The 16,719-nt window shown below is 44.1% G+C and overlaps 1 protein-coding gene across 1 annotated transcript in view; it reads right to left on the reverse strand.

Moving 5' to 3' along the window:
• ITGA9 (integrin subunit alpha 9) overlaps positions 1 to 16,719 on the reverse strand; it is a gene marked incomplete at both ends in the record, with an annotated part of 284,025 nt that overhangs the window by 224,756 nt on the left and 42,550 nt on the right. The window contains 5 exons of the mRNA XM_084248287.1: positions 4,075 to 4,169; positions 5,619 to 5,724; positions 7,490 to 7,627; positions 11,848 to 11,916; positions 14,117 to 14,202. Coding sequence (XP_084104413.1) covers positions 4,075 to 4,169; positions 5,619 to 5,724; positions 7,490 to 7,627; positions 11,848 to 11,916; positions 14,117 to 14,202 — 494 coding nt within the window. The remainder of the gene's footprint in view (positions 1 to 4,074; positions 4,170 to 5,618; positions 5,725 to 7,489; positions 7,628 to 11,847; positions 11,917 to 14,116; positions 14,203 to 16,719) is intronic.

Raw genomic sequence — 16,719 nt, forward strand, 5'->3', positions numbered from 1 at the left:
TTTAGCCCTGTTTCCCTAGGACTCTTGGTTCTGAAATTGCTAATTTGATCTGGGGATCTTTAGCAGGCAACGGAAGGCCACATAGCTCATATCATTTCTTGCTTAGGTCAAATGTCATCATGTAAAATTATTTCTAAGTTTTCAGTGTTACTGAAAAATCCACCCAGATTAGAGTGTTAACATTTTGACTTGCTGAGCAAAGTCTGAAATGGATATTGTTTAACTTCTATTTCTAACAGAGATTCTGCTTAGTTTTCACACACATATGGTTGCCCAAAATTTTAAGAACGTATTTTCCTCTGCTCTGTCTCCCCAAATAATGTACTAGACCTGTAAATTCTCCTCCACCAAAGACACACATGTAGTCTTTTCCTATGTGGACACGCCAGCTGGAAAAGACGGCCACATGGAAACCATCTCTTCATCAAGGGAGCCAGAAGATCCAAAGATTTCCGAGCTTCACAGACAGGATGAAACAGAGTTCTACCTGGTAATTCTCAAATGCCATGGTCCTGAACCTTCTATAGACTACAGGAAATTAAAAACAAAAACAAAAAACTCAGCTGAAGACACCATCCTTAAAAGACAGCCCCGGGCCAACCATTCAGAGTTCACAACTCTAGCACCATCGTACACGGGTTCTTCTACTCATCACGTGCTATACATTAAGACACGTCTCACTGGTTCAACAGCATGTGTTGACAACCAGCCTTCTGCACACATCCTATGTTCATGTGGCACAGTTCCTTACAACGATACCAAACTGACTCCCATTTTCTGGGACCTGACCTCTTCCTTCTTTTTAATATATCCAGGCTCTGTGAGCGGGCTAGCCTCCCAGAGCACACACTGCTGATAAGAGTCACGTTTTGGTTTCTTGCCATGCAGCCAAATCCTCCTCAGAACCAAATTTACAGGTATCTAGAGGCTCACTGTCAACTTTCTCTCCTTATCCTTTCCCTGAGTTACCATCAGAAGTGTCAGGAAGCGTGTGGGGAGGGGTCGTTTCCACAGGATCTGCAGATTGAGTCACCAGGGACATTCTCTACCCCCCAGCAGCCAATAACTGCAAATAGCTGTCCACTTGCCATCTGGAGTTAGGTCACCCAGCAGGAGGCATGAGGGCATCCCAGCACACAGCAGAGCACTGAAGGAAACCTGAAGCAGTGATTCCTGCTAACAGGCAGAGCCCCACATCCCACAGGGCTCTGTCTAAACAAACGTGTGTGTATGTCTGCCTATTTTTTAAAAGCCACATTTTGATGCAGCCCTTCTAGGCTCTGAAGTCTAACAAGCGAGCAGCAGCTTGCCCTGGGTTTGCATTTCCAAGGCATTCTGTGGCTGGGACAAGGGGAAAGAGAGAAGGGGTGGTCCATTTGGGGTGGTGCCCACAGACATCTGTAGGCCATTACACCATAAAGCCAGGAAGATAAGTCTGCTCGGTGCTAATAACCCTAAATGAAAACCAGGAGCTTTAGAAGACCTCTGCTTGACCAGGTTTACAGGCAGCGTCCTTACAGCAGGAGAGAGATCACAGGGGCCGCCATTACACACCCAGGGGGCTCTCAAATAGAGAACTTCACACGAGGATCTTAAAATTAACACTGTTCATGCTGAATTCCAGGAAAAAGAGTTAAAGAGTAATGTAGAAGAACTTTAGGCTCTGTTCTCACAATTTATCCAGCAGAAACAACACCAAACTGAGCCAAAGAAAAACAATCCCCTTGGGCCTCCCTGGTGGCACAAGGGATTTAGACAAAGGACGATGGAGCTATCAGCAGCCACTGCAGCATGAGTTCTATCCCTGACCAGGGAGGTGACCCAGATGGTGCAGCAGACCTCTCCTGCCTCGCCCATTGCTCCCCTCAGCAGTGTATTTCAGTCAGTTTGCCTGTCCTGTTCCCCACTCTGTCTCTGGTAAATCCTCTCACCCTCGCATCTCTTGCCTACACCCCAGCTCTTGTATGCATAAATAAATAAATCGTTAAAAAAAAAAAAAGAAAGAAAAGAAAAACAACCCCCTTGCCCGGAGTCATTGCAGACATCTTCCGCTTGCTCACCCACACAGTGCCTGCTCTGTCCAGCCCTGCACCCTGATGGTTCCACCCTTGAAGGACTTTTTTCCTTTTAAGTCACAGACTTTATCATATACACATAATAGCTTGCAAAAGGTTACTCATAGCTATTTCTTTCTCGCTCTTTTTTTAAAGAGCCCCAAACCTCTTTTCTTTGTCATGGCCAAGGAGCCTGCCTTCATGCTGACAAAGGCAGGATGGGTCCAGCTGCTGATTGCTGCTTCCTACTGAACACACTCTATGCTAACCACAAAATTTAGACTTCGGCTCTCTGTGGGGATTCCACCCAGCAACAAAACAAAACATTCCCCTTCCCAGGGGAGGGGAAGTGGGGGTCTCCCACAGGTTGACTCTGTGTGCGATTAGCTTCCAGGAGGATGTGTGGAGGGTGACCCCGACAGCAGCCCGAGGACGAGACTCCCTGAATGACCTTCAGTTTGTCACACTGAGAACAGTATCCTTGATTTAAACCAGAGGACACTTGTGAGATAGATGTGGCCCCTAGCCTGTGCCCGAAGGTGCCTTCTGTCCTGCCTGCCAAATCAGCTGAACCACCTAAGAGTTTATTGTTCTCATGGGTCTCTATTTCTAATGAAAAGAAGATGGGCCATGTGGGCAAATGTCCTTGGTGTATTATGTGTAAGGACAGAATAAATTTTCACATCCCTAAGTTTTCCAACTAAACTTTCCTGAGTGTTCCATTTTCCAAAGTGGAGTTGAGGATGGTGGTTACATAAAAGGTTTGAGAGTCAGACTGGCAGGTTCCAGTGGCCATATTGCCACTTACTAGCTTCTCACCTTGGGCGAGTTAAATAACCTCCCTGGGTTCCAGTCCCCTTGTAAACAGAGGAGGATGGCAAAGGCACCTATCCCACTGCTAGGAGGAGTGATGATGAGAAGAGAGTAGAGTCGGCACTCAGGAAGAGGCTCCTCCTCTCACCAGCACCTCCAACAGCCAAGGTGAATGGTGGGGAGTCTGAGCAGGAAGCCCCAGCACAGAGGGAACCTGGGGCTCCACTGGCAGCAAACCAAGCCCTAGCTCTGAATTAGCACTATCTGCTGCAAGAACAACTACAAATATGCAACTTGAACTTATATCCATGCCATGTCTCTTACAATCGGCTCATAAAGCCTTTCTTACCTAGAGTATTTAGTACAATAACCAGTTTTGATTTCATTTTACAGCTAAGAACAAAACTCAGTCAAAAGTTTTGTTTCCTTAGCAGTAACTAAGACACAAGGCAAGCTTCTCAGGGATGAAAAATATAAGTGTGAGCAGGAGGTGGTAAGGTTCAATAAATCAATTTCTGCTGGTTGGAAATTTTTCGATCTGTGCTCAGTCCCTTCTTGTCACTGACCCACTAGGTGAAAGACACAGGTCTGTGCCACTCTGCATGCAGACACCACAAATATCCTGACAGTGCTTCTGTCAAGAGTGACTTCCTTTTTTCCCATGGGCTGGCTTGACACCATCAGCAAGACTGAACACCAAGTTGACGTGACAAAAAAACAGAAGTCACCACTTCCACGTCCCCAAATCTGGGGCACAAGGCCAGAGCTTTAACCAGCATCTCCTTTTGAAGCCAATGGTGACAACAGTCCTGTGAGTACTCTTGGCCTCCTCTGTGGACCACCATCTATATAGATTATATTTTGCGACATAGTCCTTTGACTTGCACAAATGGTGGACAGGAATAACCAAAAACAAAAAAGCTTCTTCTTAAAGAAGAAGCTCTGACTCTCTCTGGGTAAGAACTTGGATCCTATCTTTTGCAGGCAGAAGGCATCCCTGAAATTGAGCATACTTGGGAGTTTGTGAAAATGATTTTGCGTCTACTACACAATATCAATACTTTGATTTTCACTAGAAGATAGGACAGCTGAAGGCAGAACAATGTCATGGTTTCCTCTGTGCCCTAGAACCTGGCCCATGTTCCCTACAGGACTGTCAAATGAATGTATGAACAAGCAGTTACCATGTCACTCCCACACCAATTACCATTGAGTACTGAGGGACCACCCCGCCGGCGTCTCCATGGTAGATGTAGACCACCCCCGCAAATTCATCCTCCTTGGGTGCACCAATGGCCACATCTGAGGGAAGAGAAACAGCTGTGGGTCAGAGTAGGTATTACAATAAGGACAGGTTTCCTAACACCTGATCTCAAGTCTAAGTCCTCCCTACCAGGAATTTCTTGGTTGCTCACTTTTCCAGCATTAAATTGGGCACAAAACCTCTTAGCAGGAAAAAATAAAAGTAGAAAGAAAATTAATGTAAGTCAACATTACTTCAATTGAAAAATAGATTTTAAAAAAAGAGAAAAAAAAGAGGGTAATATTAGAACAAGACTTGGGGAAAAAAGTAGAGAGAAATTATAGAAACTGAGATGCGTCTAGTTCTGGAAAGGTTTCTGCTTCGTCCTCAGAGGAAAAGTCATTGACCGAGGCAATAAAAGGAAAGCAAATGTAAGCCACCCACTTTAATTTCTGTCTCTTATAGAGGGGAATTCCATAGACACTGGTTATTGCATAATTGAGAAAGTCAACTCTATTTCTGGATAAGGGAATTGTATAACGTGGCATTCACTTCACACACACACACACACACGTCCACAGTATTCTCACAAACTGACAACTCCTGGAACAAAACCTACATCTTCCTTTCTTTCCTTTTCTTCTAACAAAACAAAAGTCATGGGTCTGCAGAAGTGAGGTCAAGGGGCAAGGGCCATGCATCCACACACGCTCCCTCCCTCTCTCTCTGACAAAGATCACTCTGGCCAGTGGCATAAGGAAATCACAGGGGCCTGGATGTCTGGCCTGAGGCAAGAGCCAGCCCAGTCCATCTTCCCCTCAGTCACCCTTCTAGTGGGTGCCAACGTGTGTACACCGTGTGCACAATGAGTGATGGCATCTCAAGCAGACCAGAGAGAGAGACCAGAGCTGGGGAGGGTGTGCTGTGCAAACAGAAGCAGACAGCAAGTCAAATTCTCCCAAGTCAACCCGAGATGCTGTCACTATCAGGGGAGAGAAGCAATGTCTCACTCTCTCCTGTGTCCACTCAAAATGCAATGGAACATCCGGGGCTCCAAAACAAAGCCTGTGGTAGAGCCATCACGTTTCTCTGCCATAAGAAGCCCCAAGACTCAACCCCAACATCCCCTTGCACCACACACACAGAGCAAAGAACACTGAGCTGATGAGAAGGGGCTGCACAGAAGCAAAACTCCAGTGGGCTCAGAGCTTAGCCCCAAGAGTCTACACAGACATTTTTTCCAACAGAGACCTCTCTTCTCAGAGTACATGGTGGGCCTCTGGAGCGGGTGGGTGGATCCAGGAGCCTAGAGCTAGAGGGCAGGCTGCCAAGCCTACGTGAGGCGGGTAATGGGCCGCAGTAGAGGCATGAGGGTGCCTGGGTGGTGGGCACCATGTGGCAACACACACCTGAGGAGGGTGTACCCTACATCACATAGTCTGTAAACCAACGTTATCTCAATAAAAAAATAACTTTTTAAAAAGGGGGACAGGAGCAGGCTCACTGACCTGGGAAGCCATCGTCATCAAGATCGCCCAGGCTGGCGATGCTCTCCCCAAAGTGTGCGTTGTAGGCGCCATCCCCGGCCAGGGCCAGCTGCTCCTCCAGGACTCCCTGGGAAACAGGATGAAGGAAGAGTGGGAAACAAAACAAAAACAAACAGAACAAACCAAAAAAACAATAAAACCCAGAGCTCAGAACGCTGCCCCTGAGCATACCCAGCAGCAGGAAACACCTGGGCAGAATCACAGGCACCCAAACTTCTCTCCTGGTGGCAGAACGGGTCCTTCCCACCTGTTCAGCAAGAGCCCCCCTCCGCCGCCCCGCACCTGCAATGCCTCGCAGGGGAAGGAGAACCTCACGTCAGCCACTGACTAAATCTTCCTTCTTCTAACACTATAAAAAAAACCCACCCACCTAACTACCTGTCCCACGGTAAAAACCTCTCCCAAATTTCCCTTTTTCTGTTTTTTTTTTTTTTTTTTTTTTTTTGCAAGCATACACGAACTGCAATACTCCTTAACTAAGACGGGAAACGATTAATCTCTGTATCACAAAGATTAAATACCGAACCACAGCAAAATACTCATTATAATAGAATCATGAACACTTGGCAGATAACATAAGAACGAAGATTAGTCCATTACTCTAAATTGCACAGAATGTTCATGCTAACTAGCTACTTATAAAGGGCAATCATTTGAACATTTGGGGGGAAAGGACAACTTCCTTTGGATAATGAATGTTCTGTGTGAGTCACATACAAAACCAAACAATTACAGGTGCTTGGATTTCACAATGAAGATAGAAGGGGCTATGACTGCCCCCCCCCATAATTTTTAAATTAGATGTTGAAAGTGGTGATTTAACATTTTATTTTTTCTCTACTACTATTCCTCGTGGCCCTTGTCCCTTTTCCTCCTGCCCCCTTGTTAACCTCAGATCGTTCGTGGATGTTCGTGGATGTCCACTCCTTTTTGAAAGTGTTCTGCAGTATCAAATTGTCTGCTATGTAGGCATCTAGGATTAGTCTTTATCATTCTGTCTTATTTTGCCGCACATAATTCAATACTTTGTACTATGTATTTTGTTACTAAGGTCTTATGTCTAACCCTTTAATCAGCTTGGAGTTTATTTTTGTGTATGGGGTTAGCAAGTAATCCAACTTCACTCTTTTATGTGTGGCTTTCCAACTTTCCCAGCACCATTTATTAGAGAGGCTGTCCTCTCCCCACTTGTGGCCATACTGCTTTATCATACTCCCAGCCTTCCTTGTGGCATAATATCCCCCCTAAAACTGTTTTAACAGGACGTCCATATTTCTATTTCTTCTTGCCTGTGTGTGATTTAAAGATGTGTGTACCAGCTGCACGGGTGCAATGGTGAAGGAAACTCTATGGGGACTACACCTGAGGGGGTGGGCAGAAGCAAATACTGTTTAAAAACGAACAATGATGTAAAAAATAAAACAAATTAACAAATTAATTTTTTAAAAAAAGGTGTGTGTACCAGCAATTTTGGCAGCGCCAGTCACGACTCCCTGGGACTCAGTTTTTCCACCTGAGATATGGGAACCCCTGATACCATGTGCACATTACACTGAAATCACTTACGGAAGCAGAAAGAACAGCTCCTGCACACATGGTAAGTATATATCAGTAGTAAGTACTACAGGCTAATCATTAAGATTGTTCTTGCACACAGCAACACTATATAAAACTTCCCAGGAATGGAACATTTCACTTTTTGAACATAGGTTTTTTTCCCCTCCTCTGGCAAGTGGCACCCAGTGCTTGACCAGAGAGTTGGGGAGTGCTCAGCCACTGCTTGCCAATATCTCTCTCCCTCACCCACCCACTGTACCCAGCACCGTACTCACATTTCCTCGGTTGATATAGACGGTGACCTGCCCCTCATCCCTGATCTCAGAAAACATGGGGGCGCCCACCAGCAGATCGGAGAGGCCGTCCTTGTTCAGGTCAACTGCGCATAAGGAGGAGCCGAAGTAAGAGCCCATCTGCAACCAAGTCGAGTCGCAACAGAGCATTCAGTGTCTGCCCTCACGCAAGGAGGCCCTCGCTTTCCTCCAGCCCATGGGCTTTAGGAACATTTGCACCCCAGCCCCTAAGAGGCTGCGGTGGCCCCATAAACCGAATGCCTAGGCAAGCAAGTGAAATACCCAACTTCCCTAAGCCTTCCAGCAGCCAAGCAGGGCCCCAAGCAACCCTTGACCAAAACTAACTGGCTCAGAGTCCCCTTTCCTGGAGCCCCACCAAGGGGAAAACAAATGGACTGATCCCCAGCGAATCAGGTACTGTTTTTCAGAATGTAAGCTGAGGTTGCAAATATAAGTTACAACCATAATAAAATTACCTCGTAGATCAGACATTTGGCAAGGACAAAGCAAGTAGGAATGTGAAGTTTCACAACACGAGGTAAGATGAAAATAAACGTTCTAAGAGGAAATAGGTTACCCTCCCCCAGTTTGTACATCGCTAGATTGGTTAGGAAGGTAAGAGCTAGGGTGACAGAAAAAGGTACAATTCAATGAAGGAACACAACTAATTTATACTGGCTCTTCTTTAATCATAGCTTAATTCATTGCCTATTATTTTAAATCAGGGGTCTCAAAATCTACCTAAAACACCATTGGGTCCAAGGTGATATACAGGTATTAGAAAAAACAGATACTGCAAGTATGCTTACAGGTGACATTTGACTTCAATTTTAAGAAACAGTAGGGAATGGTGGAGAATATTGTAAACTGGAGTCAACAGACCACACCAAAGGAGCAACCTAGGCACCTGTAGTCAACTGCTCCCTATAAGGCAGGCTGAGTTAGCAGAAGGGACCCTGTCCAGTTTTTAAGAGGAGGCAAAAAATGTACAATTTTACTTGAAGTGTCTATTTTTTAAATGCTGGCAGCTAAATCATATTAAAAATAATAAACAACTATGTTTAATATACATTAAAAAATAAACATACTATGAAGGTCAAACAAAAATTTTTGTAGCCTATATCTTTTCCAGTTTGCAAACTCTAAAAAAAAAAACAAAAAAACATACACCAACTTTTAAAATAAATGTTTTCAAATAAAATGACTCTGGTTTTAAAATGATATGACTATGCTTTTTTCCCCCACTGTTGGAATTTGTTAGCAGCTAATCTAGGGGAGTTTGAGAGAAGTGAAGGGCACCCTTGTCCATTTCCTGCAGCTAAAACCCCTGGCCAAGAGGACACAGCAGCTAAAACCCCTGGCCAAGAGGACACAGAAGTCTTACCCAGTCACATGCCAGGCCACTTAACTCAATTGACCACCATCCCCCAATCTCCCATTCCCAAGGGACAAGGGCATGGGGAAGGTGCAGAATCATGGAAGCTGAGAGCACAGAAACCAAGCTGCCAGTCACCCATTCAGTGGCCTTGCCAACCTCCCCATCTGTATGTACTTCAGTAAAAGAAACCAGTAAGAGCCAGGAAAGGAGATGAAGCCTAAAGCTTCCAGCTGTTCTCTCTGGCTGAGCCCCAGGGGAACTATCTGTTTCATTTCAGTAGGCTATTTAATATGATATCTTCATCAATCAGTGTTAAATCAGAAATCACAGTACATGAAGTTTCCTATCTAAGTTTTTACATACAAACATTTCACATACTCAGTTAACTCAGAAACACCTCAGTGTGGCAATGCCATGTTTTGGGATGAGTGTGCCTTGACCAGAGCAATCCCACCGGCCTGGAGATGCAGGGATGTGTGTCTGTGTTCACATCTGAACTGCACACATGTTGGTGGTTTCAAGGGTATCAACCAAGAAAGAACAGAGCCATTTTGTTGCTGTTTTCTTTACAGTAAGACAGGGAGACAGGGCTATCCGGTAGAATTCTGGCCAAAAAAATAGCAGAAGTGGATTGGTGGTTTTCTGAGTCAGAACCCTCCCACGTGTGTGGTTCTCGACACAGAGGTAAAGTTAAGGCATCCCTTGAAAGCCGGGGGCCATGTCCTTCCCCTATGAAACAATGGAGAAGTTACCGAGGTGAGAAGGTCTCATTTCTTCTGGCTAAATGACTAGGATGCATAGCATAATGGCCTATTTCAAATGTAGAAAGGTGATGATGGTAAAGCTAGAAGGCAATGAAACAGGAGGCAGGAGTAAGTAAGCAGCAGGGCAAAGGAATAACCCTAACTACCCAGGAAGGGCCAGGCAGAGCCCTAAGGAAAATGAAAAGTAGCATAGCTATGGAGCTGGGCAGTGCAAAGCCCCAAGATGCAAGTTGTACTGTCCTAGAACTCAATGACAGCAGACCCAGTCATAGAGAGGTGGCCAAATAAGTCATCCTCCAAACCTGGGCAGATGTGGAAAAGAAAGGGCACAAATACAGGTTGGCAATTATGCCAAGATGACCTGTTTTAACTGTGTAGGCAGCAGGGAAGGAACAGCTATAGTTGAATAGGAAACTATTCCAAGAACAGGGTGATCGGTGAGTTTAAGCTCCACCACAGGTCATTTTAAAGAATCTTTAAGACAATAATGTGAGGTGATGGATGTGCTGACGAACCTTATCGTGGAGACCACTTTGCAAATATATACATGTACTGAATCATCACACGTCACACCTTAAACTAACTCATGCTATACCTCAGTTATCTCTCAAAGCTGGGGGGGCAAGAGAAGAATCCTTTCAAGCCTGGGTACATTTGAGGGGGGAGTAAAGGAGGTTTGGGTTTTCCACAGTAAACATGCCCATTGACTATTTTTGGAGAAAGATCTAAAATGTTCAGCTTAGCAGCATTCAACGCCCTCCATGCTCTTTGGGACTCCATTGGTCCTCATGGCATGGAGTTATTTCTTTGCTAATTTTAAGGATGTTTAGAAAACCGTTTTTTATATAGAATAAATCATAGTCATTTTCCAGTGTTGTTGCTCTGGGGTTTGGAAATATTAAAATAACATAGGTCAAATGCTTCTGGGGGGGAATGCAGAGCTGTTCTCAGGGAAAACCTCACAAAACTGAGTTTGGTGGTGCATTTTTATTGAAAAAATTATGACAATTATATATTTTGTATTAACATCACATTAAGGTTTTCAACACTGCAAAAATAAAAAAGTTGTAAATGGAATTTAGGGAACTCAAAATAAGATTCACCACTAAAACAAAACACAGTGGTGCCAGGCTGATGTACAGAGGTAATCCATAGCAAGGACTGACAAGGACTGGGGTACATGGCATGCCAGAAAGGAAAAAATCACCCCCCTCCCCTTTCCTCAGGGTAGCAGAGGGTAAAATCACCTCCTCTCCTGACATTCTCCTCTCTCCTCCAGTGTCCCTTGCAAGCCCCAGGCATCCTGTCCTGCTTCCCAGAGCTCACAAAGGCTTCCACCAAGACAAGCCTCCAAATTACCTGCTTCACCTCACAACCTGAATTGGTGTCTCCTTAGAGCTACCAATCTTGCTAAACTATCTTCTGATTTAAGTTACACTAAAGTATGCATGACTGCTAACCCCATGCTTACTAATCAAAGAATTCTCCAACTGGCTTAACTGCTGACTACGGTACAGTGCAAGTAGAACTGAGGAGCAGGAACTTGCAGGAACTAGAATCAGGGCCAGGATGAGGACAAAGCAACAACACAAACAAGGTTAATTTCAGGGCAGCCTTGCTGCGCTATTTTTCTATCAATATTGTAAATGGAACTAGTTAACTTTTGTTCAGTTTCCGTTGGTGACAGCAGTCCCCATGTCAATGATGGCAGAGGGCTCAGGGTGTGCGGAGGAGGGGACAGTGTTGGGTTGATGAGATAGGGAGAGTGAGAACCACTTGGGTACGTTCCCTCCTTTGAAAGTAACCCGTTGTAAATTGTGGGCTTGCTACCTGTACTCAACTGTGCCTGATCTCTCTGGAGGTGGAGAGGTGTATGTATGGGAGACAGAGAGACACAGAGGGGCAGAGAGAGACACAGCATACTGTAATTTCAGTTAGTATCTAAGTTTAAACTGCTGTACTTGGCTACATGCAAACTCATCTTGCTACATGTCTTCTACAACCACCATCAATCTGGAGAATCTGCAGGTTACACACAATGCTGAGAAGATAGAGGTCCCCAAGTGGCTAAGTAGAAATGCTCTATAAACGTAGGATGTCGATAAGACCTATGAACCAATTTTCTAAAAAGTAAGAACTGAATCCCACATGAGGACATCTCTCAAACAAACAAGAAACATTTAGACCAAGAATCTCACCTTTTTACCTGATGCTTGAAAAAACTTAATTAAGGTGCCTGATCTTCGGTCAGCTCTAAAAATATAAACCTATGGAATGAAAAAAGAAATCTAGTGACGACAGAAGCCATGACCAAAGACAATTCTCAGCTACCTCCACAGCAGGCGCACTTACACTGACTGCTAATATTGAAGCCAGCTCTCATTTTACCAAATCTGCAAAGAAAATGTCCTTCAATCCTGAACCACATCCTTCATGGCAGCACAAGATGACCCAGGAGTTCCAGATTACTTGTAAATAAGTCATCTCTTCTATAAAGTATTTTCTTCCATGGACTATTTCCTTTCTTCCTTTATTTAGAGCTTAGCAGGTGTGCAATATAAGATGGGGGGAGCAAGGGAGGTATCTTGGACAAAGCATTTTCCCATGGTGTCATGAGCATTTTCTCATGGTGTCTTGAGATCTGCTTGGGTGAATATAAGTTTAGTTTAGGAAATGTCAGAGTTAAACATTAAACAAATTTCTTTACTTTGGGTCTTTACACCATGAATCTCCACCACCAATGAGTATCACTGTGCAGAATTTTCTAAAGGGCACCGGTGATATGACTATGGAAGTTCTTTTTAATTTACATGTTATGAAGAATGTCCCATGAGAACCAGAGTAAGAGACCACCGTCTTAATGCTAATGTCCAGCTCCTGACACGAGAAATGAACAACTCCGAAGGCTAGAGTCCATTCTGGGGTCTTGGGGAGTTAGGTCCCTATTCCAGCCCCTTCCCTGAGAATAGAGTATCAGCAACTTTGTCAAAGACAACCAATTTCCGCAGTGTTTCATGTGTTCCAACCAAAGAAGCATTTCATATTCTTTATTGCTAACAGGATTCAGGATTCCCTCTGTCTGGTTTTATCGATTATAAATACCATTTTCATCTTGGAACTTGACAGGACTATACAGTTATCACAACCATCTGAAGAGAAGGCAATAAAATTGCATGGAGTTTCCTGTGATTGGTAAGAAGAGAAAGCTGCTGTGGTCAGCCTGAGGCATCTTCATCACTGTGAACTAGGAAGTAAGCATTTTACTAAGGCTACAGAGATGTCTGCAACTCCCAGGGAGATATTATCAATGTGGAGACAGTTCTTGGTGCTTCTTCCTTTTAGCACGTATAAGAATTCACGTGACTCAGAAAGACCCAGCTCTTTCTGAAAGTTATCAGAGTTCATCTGTATGACTCCCTCCTGCTCAGAATCCTGGGTTTTTATCTGGTTTCATTTTCAAGACTCTCCCTCCATAGTATCAGTGTCCAAGGCAAGCTATACATGCTTGGGAATGTGACAGCAGCTCCCACCTCCTCCCCAGGAATATCCAGGGAGATACAACCCTCGTGAGTACACTGCAGTCAAGTCTCATCAGCTGACATGCAGATATCATGCCTGGAAAATTCTAATAACAGTAGTCCCAGCCACCTCAAGCTTTCCAGAATCCAGATCTCAGGCCTCCAAGAACCTGGTGAATGACTGGACTCTACACTAGGCTCACCCCTATGGGATGGGTGAGATCCAAAGAGCATTGCTGTGTTCAGTCTTTCTCACCAGTCTATAGAGCTTGTCAAAAATGCAGATTCCTGATTCATCTGGACTTCATCTGGAACTCCCGCACCCTGGAGCTAATAGTCCAACAAGCACAGTTCTCTGTACTGTGGTCGTAATTCACAGAGGGCACAGAGAGACTCAGGCAGCCCTAGATCTTTACTACACTCTGGGCAGATACTTCAGAGACAGTGTATCACACAGTACCAGTTCAGTCTCTGGGCTGAACCAGTTTTGGTTCTAAGGGCGAGTAAATTAAATCACAAAAATAATTGGGACTAGACCTAGCTCCATTAAACCCAAGTCAAAGTTGGGAAGGGTTTGGGAGAACAGAGGACTTGAAGTTGGATAACCCTGGACACCTCTCCTTTAGAGAATGCCATGACACTAGGGGTCAGTCTTAGTAATTTCACAGTCACACAGAAGACATTCTTAAATAATCCCATAGTCAACTATGAAAACATCCTGAAATTAGAATGTGCAGAAAACAAAAAGGTTTGGGAGTTATATGCACACTGATTAAGCTTTTAAGAGAAACTGTCAAAAGTGATGGAAGGTGACAGACAGGAGGTTCCTAACCATTTCATCACTTACCTGCCAGTCATTCAGCAATCTAAGCTGACAAACCTCTCTCTCAGGGCAGCACACTCCCCCCTCCCCCACCTGACCCCATGCTGTACCAGACCGCCTCCTCACCTTTCCAATGCCATCATCCTGCGGGGCGCCTCCCACCACGTCGGTGGAGGACGGGTGTGAGAAGTGGCCAGCGGTAACTGCATAGCCTGCACGAGTGGGCAGAAACCAAGGGCAGAGTTGAGAAAGAAGTACAGGGAAGAAAAAGATCCATCAGAGAATACACCTTCTCAAGCATCCTTTTTCTGAATGATTATGATCCAGTTATTCTTGAAACAGAAATTACCAGGAAACAAATGGCAGCGGTCAGTCAGTCTTCTTTTCTGAGGTGGTTCTGCTCACAAAAGGGCATGTTCACAAGGAGATCAGGGCAAAAGAGAGTGCTTTCTGAGTGTCCTTTAGAGGAGGTATTGTACCAAATCCTCTGCAATTGCTTTTGTTTTCATTTTGAGCTATGCTTTCATCTGAAGTATAAAACTTAGTCTGTGCATGTGTACATAACCACACAATCACCACCCACAGTGAACAGAACCATAGACCCATCACCCCAGAAAGCCCCCTGATGTCATGCCCAGGAAATACCCCACAATGATTTCTAGCACTATATATTAGGTTTGTCTGTTCTAGACTCTCACTCAACAGATCTGTGGCATTCATCCATGCTGTTGAGTGTAATAGTAGTTTGTCTCCTTCTTTTCCTTGTTGAGTAGCGTTCCATTGCATGAATACATCATAATATCTTTTTTCTCCCAGTGCTGGGAATTTGGGTTGTTTCCAATTAGGGGGAGAGCCTGAATAAAGCTGCTATGAACATTCTTGTTCCTGTCTTTGGATGGCATCACCTCTTTTAATCTCGCAGCTCTATGAAGGAGGCATGAGTATTTCTTCTATTTTATATATGTGGAAGCTGGGACTAAATGTGATTAAGCAATAAGCCTAAGAATATACAAGATTCAAGTCCAATCTGTGCATCTCCAAAGTCACTGTAATGAACCATCATGTCACACTCCCTTCTTAAAAGAGGGCAGGAAGAAGATAAAGATGGATGGACAGATGGATGATGGTTGGATGGATGGATGGATGAATGGATGGATGGATGGGGAGGCAAAGAGTCTGGATGCAAAAGGAGTCCCAGAAACAAAAGAAAAAATTGCCTGAGCTTAGTCTAAATCTATTCTTTCTTTGAGTCTTGCCAGCAAGTTGAAAGTTCTTCTCTAGCCAGCAAAAATCCTGCACAAGCTACCATATATTCCCCAAACCTTGTCATCACCCTCAACCCCTAGCACTGTGATCATAAGCTGTTTGGCTTTTGTGATGACAAAGTATCAGGATCAATTCTTATCTGCCAAGTGGCTGAACACTGACTCAGACTGGAGGCTGAGAGTATTGAATGATATCAATGGGTCACGTGACCTTGGCAAGCCCTGCAGCACATAAGGGCCTTCGTTTTGTAAACACAGCAAGGAGCCACAGGTCCTGAGGTTCAAAGGACCTCTCCCAGACCCTAAAGTTACTTCTCCAATTGGGTTCTTTTCTGCCTTCTCTTCATTCTCTGATCAAATAAACAAGGTTGAATTCCTAGTATGCACCAGACTTTTAGACCTAGTCCTAGAAATTTGACATAAATTCCCCAATTCCAAGATATTCCCAGCCTAGTGAGTGATCAGTATCAGTGGTCAGTGCTATGGCCACAGTTCAGGGAGGGGAAGTTCGGCATCTAGACTCTAAGCTCAGAAACGATGAGTATTTGCTAATTACTGGTTCATGTGAACTTTGGAAGTGATATGACTTCTTTGAACCTAAGTTACCTTACCTATAAAATGCAGTAATAATAGCTAGCTCCAAAAGTTGCTTCAGAAATTAAAAAAAATTGATGTGTAGAACCTGGCATAGAATAAGTGCTCAGTCAATGACAGCATTATGGATCTAGGAGCATGCAGAATGCAAACACTCCAAAGCTGGAGTACAAGTATTATGGTAGAGTTACTGGGCAAAAAAAAAAAAAAAAAAAAAAATTTAAAAACCTGCAATTAGAAGGAAAAAGGCAAGTCATTAACTCTCTACTGTCCTCTCACAAGAGACTCTATGCAAAAAGGAGGGCAGAGCTTCCAGGGATATACATTATCTGTGATGAGTGTAAAAGAGCATTGTTCTTTCATCATTAGGTCTTCTGAAAATTAGCTTTGAGTCCAGAATTACAGCATTTAGGGCATGAATTAAAGAAGACAGTCATGTAAAATGATCACATTCACGAGCACAGGCAGCCTATCTCTCTGTTCTTAAATAGGCATGATCTGACTTGGCGTCAGTTTAGCCTGGTGGCTGCAAACTTACGTTGTGTCTATCTTCTTTCTAGAAGATTAAAAGAATCGATAAAATAAGAGAAATTTTTGTGAGCCTTTAATTAAACTTCAGCACTACGTTGCCATCCTGCCCAATAATCTCTGGTTCTTATTTCTACTGGCAACCACTTTTGGGCCCAGGAAGCAGAGACCTCCATGCAAAAGAATGCCATGGAAGATCAGGACTCTGTTGCAATCACTTTGGACCTGATCATCTGAATAGGAGTAACTGCTAAAATAAGAAAATAAAATATTTGCTTCCCTGAAGGTTCAACCGTGAGCTTTTTAATTAAATCCCATGGTTTTAATTCAGTCCCTTCCTTT

The sequence above is a fragment of the Talpa europaea genome (assembly GCF_964194135.1).
Source record: "Talpa europaea genome assembly, chromosome: 11".
In the NCBI taxonomy this organism is placed as follows: Eukaryota; Metazoa; Chordata; class Mammalia; order Eulipotyphla; family Talpidae; genus Talpa; species Talpa europaea.